General features: G+C 48.1%; 1 protein-coding gene across 1 annotated transcript in view; it reads left to right on the plus strand.

Moving 5' to 3' along the window:
* OBSL1 (obscurin like cytoskeletal adaptor 1) overlaps positions 1 to 8,800 on the plus strand; it is a 102,663-nt gene extending 93,863 nt beyond the window's left edge. Inside the window, exons 27-32 of the mRNA XM_056852034.1 lie at positions 70 to 223; positions 1,758 to 1,919; positions 6,478 to 6,582; positions 7,036 to 7,302; positions 7,514 to 7,783; positions 8,751 to 8,800. Coding sequence (XP_056708012.1) covers positions 70 to 223; positions 1,758 to 1,919; positions 6,478 to 6,582; positions 7,036 to 7,302; positions 7,514 to 7,783; positions 8,751 to 8,764 — 972 coding nt within the window. The 3' untranslated portion in view covers positions 8,765 to 8,800. The remainder of the gene's footprint in view (positions 1 to 69; positions 224 to 1,757; positions 1,920 to 6,477; positions 6,583 to 7,035; positions 7,303 to 7,513; positions 7,784 to 8,750) is intronic.
* The last annotated feature ends 1,745 nt before the right edge of the window (positions 8,801 to 10,545 follow it).

Consider the following 10,545-nt stretch of genomic DNA (forward strand, 5'->3'; position numbering starts at 1 on the left):
CTTGCTTTCTCCTTCCTCCTGCCCTGATCGGCTGTTATTAATCAACCTTTGTCTTCTTGGCTATCACAGGATGGAGAGGAGATCCAGGTAGGACCTAACTGTCGCATGTACTCAGTGGGTCGCCGGCGCATCTTGCAGCTTAGCCATTGCAGCCTTGATGATGCAGGCGAGTACATGTGTGATGCCGGCGACTGCCGTGCCTCTGCCAGACTGCGTGTTTTTGGTACGTATGGCTTGTTGGATGCAGCAGCAAAGCTAGGGGAGGGAGGGCTTGAGCTGGGACTGAGCCGCATGAATTGCCCTCCCGCCTCCTATTCCGAGGTGCCTTGCTGGCCTCTGCCTTATGCTGTAATGTCCTCTCCGGCCACCCTGATGGCTGCTTCTTGTGCCGTGGAGGTGGGCTGTTGATCACCAGCACTGCTATGAGTCAGATTTTTGTTCTTGAAGCTTGTACAACTTGTACAGGAAGCTATGTTTAGCATAAACACTCCTGGAAAAAAATTCTGACTATAAGAACATTTCATCAACGGAAAAGGAAGGGAAGGCAGTGGAATCTCTGTCCTTAAGAGCTTTCAAGGAAATATGTGACAGCCCCCTGTCAGGATGTTGCTTTTTGTTTTTTTAAGCATAGGATTGCTGATCTTAAGCAAACACAATAAACTTGATGACTGTGATCCCCGTTCCAACTCTGTGGTGAGAGGGTTATGAAGCAGGCTGACCAGGAAAGACCAGGAATTATCATGTTTAGCTCCTTAGAGCTTAATGGGAGCCAAGAAAGAACCTGTTTTTAATGCCATGTCTGCCCTAGGACGTGAAAAAACCATAGCTAAATTATAAATGCCTCTAAGCATGTGCAGAACATGCTTCTTTCTTACCACCTGGGAAAGATGGTTGCCCCCCTCCCGCTCCCTTCCCCAGATCTGGAATGAGGGGGAATGACTTCCAAATCAAGTGTACATGGCACCATGTTGCACCCCAAACAACTCTGATTTTAGAATTAAGCATTCTTCTTATCAGAAAAGTTTACTAATATATCTACTCCACAAATTTACACTGGCATAGTAGTCATGCCCCCTACCATGGGACAACTGAAAGCTGCCATTCTGCTATAGGGATCTCTTCCAGCCAGTTTAGCAGCCCATCATTTCCCGGATTATCTGGGTTAAGTCATGATGGTTAAACCAGAACAAAACCATCAGAAGTTTGTAATGTGGACACTGCATGACTTGATGATCAAGGAGCTCTATTGGGCTTGACAGAGGTGAGAGTGGTTGGCTGCACAGGAAGTGCTTGAATGGCTTTTCAAAAGAGTTATACAAATAGAGGCTAGATCTCTCAATGCCTATTAGCCATGATAGCCAAAAGGAGCTTCCAGGTTCAGGCACAGTAACATATGCTGGGAACAAACCACAGGGAAGGGTTTTTGCCTTGGTCTCTTGCTTGTGGACATCTTGAAAGTGTTTGGCTGGCCTGGTTGAAAGCAAGATGCTGGACTTCACTTGATCCAGTAGGACTCTTATATTCTTAGGGGCTGGCACTATTCATTGTTATTCATGAGCTCCAAATCATGGCTGGGAATTATTGGAGAAGATATTTTGGTGAGAGGGAAATCTTATCTGTTGGATCCAGTAATCAATACAAGATGTTCCTTGATCAGCACTATAGGCTGATAAGATTTAATGTTCTCAGTTAGACCTTTGTGAGTTGCCCTTAGGAAGTCTTCAATCCTTACTACATGGTTGTTTCCCTCTCTGTAGAACGCCAGGTTCAGATTGTGCGGGAACTGGAAGATGTGCGTATTCGGGAGAACGAAAATGCTGTCTTTATGTGTGAGGTGTCACTTGAAGAAGTGAAAGGTGAATGGTTCCTGGATGGGGAGAGAATCAAAGTAACCAGCACGGTGAAAATTAGGCAGGAAGGTAAGTAGTGGTGATAGTGAAGGGAACTACATCTATATATCTAATTCCCAAGTGTGCCCCCTATCTGCGGATACCTAAATCCGCAGATAGAGGCCACACTTACCCCAAAACAGATATTTCTTCAAATACCCCAAGTTCACAGAAAAATATTTTTTTAAAAGAGGGGGTTTAAAGCCCCCTGATTTTTAAAAAAGCATTGTCTGCACATGTGCGAACAATGCAATTACTATTGGGCAGCTGGAGAGGAACGCGGTGGGGGCGGCTGCTGCTGCTGCTGCAGTGACAGAGGTAGAGCCTGGGAGCTGCTCCAGGCCTGGATGCGATGGTGGTGGATGCTGGGAGAGGCTCTGGGCCTGGCCACTTCAGTGGAGGATGTTGGGAGCTGCTCTGGTCCCAGCCATGCTAGAGGAGGAAGCCGGCAGCCACTCCAGGCCAGTCGGGCTGGTGGGGGAGTGAGGCCGCCATTCTGGGCCAAGCCGTGGCAGATAGGGTTGCCAACCTCCAGGTACTGAAGAGAACAAAAGACACCTCTGTATATATATCAACAGATGAGAAATTCAATACAGGAATACAGCTGTAAACAATGCCAACTATATTATGGCTATATTTTTACAGTATGTGGTAATATGCCCACCAACAACAAATACCATCAACAGACCTGTGTATTTTTATGCATGTTTATATATCTCAACAAGTAAGTCACTCAAAAGCTTCCTTAATCAGGTAAGTTATTAAAACAAAGTCCACTTGAAATTGTCCTGTAAGATGTGTTTTCTTTCTTTACAGCAGCAGAATACGTATTGAAGGAGAAAACGATCGTTTCGGAGCACGAAGCCCAATTCTTCCTCAGTTCTTCAAAAATCCAATGCATGCAGTTATACATCACCATCCATGATATCTGGTTTCAAATGAATACCATTTTCAAAATTAAAGTGCAGTATGCTTCCCCAAAAGGGGTAAGGTATCGAATTCCTTCCTTCAATACCTTACCCCTTTTGGGGAATTTAATACCTTACCCTTTTTGGGGAAGCATACTGCACTTTAATTTTGAAAATGGTATTCATTTGAAACCAGATATCATGGATGGTGATGTATAACTGCGTGCATTGGATTTTTGAAGAACTGAGGAAGAATTGGGCTTCGTGCTCCGAAACGATCGTTTTCTCCTTCAATACGTATTCTGCTGCTGTAAAGAAAGAAAACACATCTTACAGGACAATTTCAAGTGGACTTTGTTTTAATAACTTACCTGATTAAGGAAGCTTTTGAGTGACTTACTTGTTGAGACATATAAACATGCATAAAAATACACAGGTCTGTTGATGGTATTTGTTGTTGGTGGGCATATTACCACATACTGTAAAAATATAGCCATAATATAGTTGGCATTGTTTACAGCTGTATTCCTGTATTGAACCTCCAGGTACTAGCTGGAGATCTCCTGCTATTACAACTGATCTCCAGCCGATAGAGATCAGTTCACCTGCAGAAAATGGCCACTTTGGCAATTGGACTCTATGGCATTGAAGTCCCTCCCTTCTCCAAACTCCTCCCTCTTCAGGCCCCACCCCCAAAACCTCCTGCCGGTGGGGAAGAGGGACCTGACAACCCTAGTGCTGGAGGAGGATGGAGGCAGTCATAGGTGGGCAGTTTGGGAGAGCTTTAAGGATGGGGGGGTAGGTGGGGAGAGCTTCAAGGTGAAGATTTTGTGGTGAAGTCTGAGGAAGGCAGGGTTTGGGGAAGAAAGAGGCTTAAGCTGGATATAATGCCATAAAGTCCACCCTCCAAACCAGTCATTTTCTCTAGGGGGACAGATCTCTGTTGTCTGGAGTTCAGTTGTAATTCTGAGAGATCTCCAGGTCCCACCTGGTGGTTGACAACCCTAGGCCTCAAAGCAACCTCTGGGTGACTTGACACCGCCTAACTTGCATGACTCAACTAGGTCTGGCTCCTTGCTACTGTTCACCAGCCACCACCCTATGAAAGCCAGCGTGGTGTAGCAGTTGAAGCTTCACAGTAGGGTCTGAGAGAGCCAGGTTTGAATCCCCATCTTGCTTTGGAAACTTACTGGGAGATTTTGGACCAGTCAAATACTTTCAGCCTAACCTACCTCACAGGGTTTTTGTGTGGATAAAAAGGAGGAGAGTAGAATAATGTAAGCTGCTTTGGTCCCCACAGTGGAGAAAGTTGGGATATAAATGAAGTAAATAAATATAGCTGAAGATGGGAAGCAGATAAAAGGTAGGTTGGAGAAGGAGAGAAGGAGGCAAGGAAAGGGAAGAGGATATGGGGGTTTCCAGGAGGAGGGAAAGAGAAAATAGCATGGGGAGGGGATAGAAGGGAAAGTGAGATGTGACCCCACAAGTCCTTGAGGGTTCTCTACCATGCAAGTGGGCCTGGCCCAGAAGACGGCCTCGCACAACCGAGCAGTAGTTTTCCTAGGTAGAGGCTTGGGCGGCGGGGGGGAGCTTAAGACAGAGGGGCAGATAAAGGTAGGTTGGCTGTTGGATGGGAAGGAGAGAAGCAGGAAAATGGAGCGGCTGTGGGGGCTTTCAGGAAAGGGAAAGAGGAAATAGTTGGGGAGGGGAGTCCTTACGGGTTCCCATTTCTCTCTAATTTGTCCAGGATTGTCCCATGTTATGATAAGCATGAACTGCAGCTGCTCAAAATAGATTGGACGTCTAGTGAGAGGTGACTTGGGATGCAGCATAGGTGACCTAAAGTGCAATTTTGATACTAGGATCTTCCTCATCATAACATATATCTTCTTCTGTGGGGTTTTCTTCCATGCATTTCCAGATGCGTCTGCTTAGGGTGTAGACAGATATAACATTTTTGGAGCAGTAGTGCCAATTACAAAATGGCTTCAACACATTAAGAAAAAGAAGAATTGGTTTTTATATGCTGACTTTCTCTACCACTTAAGGAAGACTCAAACCAGCTTACAATCACCTTCCCTTCCCCTCCCCACAACAGACACCCTGTGAGGTGGGTGGGGCTGAGAGAGCTCGAAGAGAACTGTGACTAGACCAAGGTCATAAATGTACTTTTTTATTTTCTGGGATAAACTTAAGGAAACTGGTTCTGCAAGGTTTTGGCGCTGTCAAGTTGAATGGGGGGGGGGTGCATGGTGAGCTATGGAGAGCACCTTCTGACTAGTGGCTAACATTATTAGCACAGTTCCTCCTCTGGGCAGCCCCTAGTTTTGCAATGTTTAAAAATGTTTATGATTTTGGGGATGGATCAGTTAAGGGGAAGAGAGCTAGCGTGGTGTAGTGGTTAAGAGCACTGGACTGCAAGCTGGAGAACCAGGTTCGATCCCCCACTCCTACACTTGAAGCCTGCTGGGTGACCTTGGGCCAGTCACAGAACTCTGTCAGTCCACTCTGAGGCAGGCGATGACAAACCATCTCTGAACGTCTCTTGCTTTGAAAACCTTATGAGGTTGCCATAAGTCAGCTGTGACTTGACGGCACACACACATATTACTCGGAAGGATGGACTGATAGGTATGTTTACCATGCAGGAACAGCTGCCTGCAACAAAAGGTGCAAAATAATGCTAACACCGTGGGCGGAGAACCTGCTATGACTGCTCTAAAAATATTAAGTGTGTCTTCACCCTGAGTGTGTGGACTTCCCTTAGGAAGATCAAAATAATTTTTTTGGTCGTTCGGTGCCAGAGTAATGCCAGCCCCAGCACAACATCAGTGGCTCAACATCTCACCCCTCTGTAAATACCTGGAGATGGGATTACCTTGCTAATCACAAGATAGCTTTGCTATAGCTTGAGGGATATTTAATCATCGTTCAGGGGAAATGCATATTCTAGCACTAGAGAAGGAATTCACTGGAATTTTGTAAGGAGATATGCACAACATTGGCACAATCTTCAAAGCAATTTTTAAAACGGGGAAAAATGAAAGTTCCCTTAATAACTCATTGTCAAAGGGAAGGCGGTCTCATTATTATTTATTACATTTCTACCCCGCTCTCCCCAACCCGAAGGTCAGGCTCAGAGCAGCTGCATTGGGGCACACTTACTGAATTACTGCATTGGGGCACACTCCTACCAAAGTTTAAACACTTTTATGTTCCATGGATTTCATGTAACTGTTTCACTGGAATAAATGTCCTGATCATTCCGTACAGTTTGTTTGTTTGTACCTGCTTCAGTCTCTAAAGACCACATCGTGGCAGGAGTGGGAAACTTGGGTCATTTGGTCACAGGCACCATCCAGTTACCTGAATAACTGCAGCCCACAGTGTGTTTTTCCCAGCAACTTCACAGTGTGGTTTAAATTGTTGAGAAATTGCAGCAGAAACCCTGCTTTGCAAAAAGATGCCTGGAGCCTGTGCAATAATCCTGTTTCTTATGCTTCAGTTATCTGAACGAGAGCAGTACAGCAGGGTCCACGCAGCAGAGCCTTCTTCGCCCACGGCCACCACAGCTACTGCCTCATGTTGCCAGTATTCAATGCCACTCCCTCTCTTCTTAGGAGTTGTGGCAAAACCCTACAGGTCCCCATGTGGTCACCCCTCATTTGTTTCTTCACCAGGGACCCGGCACTTCCTGCTTCTATGCGGCGTCCGTCCTGAAGATGCAGGGCAAATCCGATTTTTGGCCAAGGCAGTCACTTCGGAAGCCTGCTTGGAAGTGGAGGGTAAGGGCTTCACAGATGACCTTCAGCCTCAGCTAGGGAAATTGGGCTGGGGATAATAGGTGAGGAAAAAGTGAGGGGAAAGGGTTGACCCCAGGTATTAGTGGGTAGATATCAATAGATAAGCAAAAGATGGAAATGAATGACAAGGTTGCATTGCAAGGTTGGCAGCTGACATACATGTTACATATATACGCTGTGGTGAAAAGTTCAAGCGGGAAGATTTAAGATGTACAAGTGCGGGGCTCACTTTCCAGCTGGCTTGGATTTCCTCTTCCCTTGACTCACACTGCTCTGACAAAAATAAAATCTTGAGAGGGAATGGAGTTCTCCTTACGACTTGCTGCCTAGATCCAAGCCTTGTTGACAAGTACGGTAGATGGACGTGGGAGGGTTAGAGGTCTGGATCAGGGGAGTCCGGCATTATCAGAGACTTAGGATCTGCTTCTTCCACAGCACTGCCCATCCGCATTGTAAAGCCACTGCGGGACAAGACTGTGTTGGCCCGGCATAAAGCCACACTGGAATGTACAGTGTCTCAGTCTCGTGGGCGAGTGCGCTGGTTTCGCGGCAACACAGAGATCTTTGCTGGTCAGAAATATGAGATTTGCAACTTGGATTGTTACCGAACTCTCGTCATCCACTGTGTCGAGCCTGCAGATGAGGGCCAGTACACTTGTGATGCACTGGATGATCGCTCTACGGCATGTCTCCTAGTGGAAGGTAAGTGGGAAAATGTGTCTACAATGGCCAAATAACAGGTAAAAGAGACAGGCTGGCAATCGAAGCAGAGGAGAAGTGATGAAGAATAGAATTGTGTGCCTGCTTGGGTGGGAGGACAAAGAGGAGATGGCACACCCTGTGTACATAAGAGGAGAAAAGGCTGATATGTACCATATGGAGTAACGGATGCTGTTGTGCTCTTTCCCTGCAGCTGAAGGGATCCAGGTGGTGCGGGCCCTGCAAACTGTGGAAGTGGTGGCTCCTTCAGAGGCACAGTTTGAGTGTGAAATAACGGCTCCTCTGACATGCACCCCCCAGTGGAGTCTTAATGGGGAAAAATTACAGCCCAGTTCACAAGTGCAAATGGAGAGTGTGGGACACATCCATAGGTTAAAGCTGTGCCAGACAACACCTGGAATGAGTGGGATGGTGAAAGTTACTATTGGCAGCACCCGCTCCAAGGCCCGGCTCACAGTTCGAGGTACAGGTGTTCTGCAGCACAGTTGGCTGGGGTGAAGGGAGTCCCAGAACATGAAAGTGCAAACAATCCTGACCTAACTGGTTGCAGGTCCCTGTCCTATGACATGGGAGAAATGGGCCAAATCTGTAGCTTGTGTGGGGCATTGGATACTGCTGTAAACCAAAGCTGAGTTAAGGTGTGGTAATGACAGATCATGGCATTGGGCTACATCTGGCCTGTGTCCTAGTTTTTAGACAGAAGGAGGGTGGTTGAACTGTATACTCCAACCCTGCTCTGCTTGTATTTCTCTTTGATGTCCTCTGGAAAAAAGGGAACACGTAGCCATCCCTGGCTGGCCCAGACACCCCCCCCCCCAAACAAAAGACACTTTGTTGGGGAAATGCTTCAGTGGTTTATTGCCAAACACAACTGTTTTGACCAAAACTAGTAAGCAGAGTCAGTTTTGGGCAGGTTCAACTCCCAGCAGGCTGAAGTTGCCGGGGGCTCTAAGGACTCAGTCATGAAGTGGGGGGCCACTGTGAACACCCCATTTGGATAGTTTCTTCACTCCCAATTATTTCCTTCTCTGTCTCCTCTGTCTGGTGTTGGCATTCAATGGGGCTTTTCCTGCCCTCACACCTTCCTCATCTCCCATTGTCAGCCTCTGAAGGGCTGGCAGACACCTCCTTTCCCTTCCTGATCCACCTGCCCCTCTCCCTTCTTCATCAGCCCCAGTGATTCTGGACTGGCTCTTTTTAAGGAATGTTCCTTCTCTTCATGTTGGCCCTATCTTCACAGCTGGATGAGGGGGGCAAACTGATGGACATTCACGTCCCCTTGAGGGCAGACTGCTGGGATAGGGCTTATTAGGACTTGTTTCCCCACCCCTCTACCACTATTGCCCATTCCCCTGCAAAGGGGGAGTGAACATGGGCCTGGGTTGAGACCTGCATCTCGCACATTCCCTGATGTTCTCTTCTCTCCACAGAGTGCAAGAGTTAGGAAGGTCCTGACTGCAGGAGAGCTGTAAGCTGGTATAGAAGGGGCCACTGCTGCCAGCAGAATGTGGAGACAGCAAGTTTAATGGTTGCATGGACAAACAGAAGAATGGACACACAGACAATTCCTCTTCCTGTCTCCCTGTTTTGCATGCCAAGGAAAAAAGGTTCTACTTTATTAAATGTTCAGTTTCTAATTTCTTTTCCTGGTGCTGTTTGATAGGTAAAACTGCTATGCTTGTCAAGGTAGACCCTTTCCCACCAAGTGGGTGGACCCATGGGAGAAGTGAAGCACCCAAGCATGCTATCTGTGCCTCTCTATGTCTTTGAATACACCCTAGCTTAAGGCCTGTGACTCGTGTCCACTTGCATTGCAGCATCCACAGCACAACTGGTAGGGCGATGAGCCATCACTTTTGAGGTGGCAGAGGCAGCACCAAGCTTTACAGAGACGAGGCATGTGTACAGAATAGATGCATATGTGTGTGTGCATTTCCAAGCCTCACCCCCTTTCAGAGGAATAAGAGTCAGAAGAGGAGGAGGAATGGCTTGCATATAAACAGAACCTCTCCTGGAGCAGGACTTTTCCACTTCTCCCTCCTGCTGCAACTCATTGAGCCCCCCAAATTTTATTCTTGGGGTCTGCGAACCTTCCGAACAGCATATGGAATACAGTGGGGGTGGGGGGTCTGCAGTGGGGGTCAGAAGAAATTGCTGCCTCCTCTTCCAAACACAGAAGGGTGCTTTAGAACAGCATGTGGTTAGATGCAAGCCACTCTGTGGACTCTGGAGAGAAACCACAAGTGACTAGGATAAGGGTCGTCTGGGCACAATAAAAAGCACGGCTTGCTGATTTACCTGGCACATGGTTGGAAACTCATTGTGACTCTTTCTTACTTCATGGACTTCACCAAAAACAGTGCAACAGCCAACTCAGAGATGAGCCCTAGCATTGTGCTCCCTCCAGTGCTTATGCACACACAGTGTCCTGGCGTAACTTTCCCTACAAAACAAGCTCGTCCGGTCCAGGGTGATGCCCCTTCCCTTACTGCTGCTGATTGCACAGCCTGCAAGCCATGCTGTGAGAGTTGGCAAAGGGAGACTTCAGCTGCCCAGACCACCTGTGATGGAGGAACCTCATGTGGGCCGGTCAAACCTCCCAGAGCAGCCAGACAACCTGGGGAAGGAAGCGGTGAGCCAGCTGGAGCAGTTGGGGGCCACGGCAGAGATGGCGCAGCAACAAATAGGTCCTCCATATGGAGGTCAGCGCAGGGGGCAGGCGACTGGCAACAGGCCTCAGGAGGGAGCAGAGTCAAAGAAGGAGTGGCTGGGTGCAACATAGCCAGCCCCTCCCAGGCCTTTGGACCCAGGACAGCTCCTGGGGGAAGGCACAGGTGATGACAGCCTCTTTAGGCCCCTGTGAGCTGGAGACACAGCCCTGCAGAGGAAGACAGGAGGGAGAGGCGGGAAGGCTGGAAGTCCCAGTAGGCACCCCAGTGGTCAGGAAGCCTATCACTCCAATGGGCCCTGCCCTTGGGATAGAGGGAGTGGGCGAGTACAGAGGTGTGCGGCCTCCAGGGGGCCTTTAAAGGGTTATTCCTGGGAGAACCAGGGATGAAGGACCAGATCTATCCCGAGAACTCAAGACAAAGGTAGCTAGCAGGAGAAGGGCGCAGAGACACCCCCGTCCCCTGCTCTGTTCTGAGGCTCTTCTGAGTCAAGCCTTACCCAAAGGGGACGCTGGAAGGTGCAACAGCTCCGAACTCCGGCCAGACCTGCCCATAA

Source organism: Euleptes europaea, chromosome 6 (assembly GCF_029931775.1).
Source record: "Euleptes europaea isolate rEulEur1 chromosome 6, rEulEur1.hap1, whole genome shotgun sequence".
NCBI lineage: Eukaryota > Metazoa > Chordata > Lepidosauria > Squamata > Sphaerodactylidae > Euleptes > Euleptes europaea.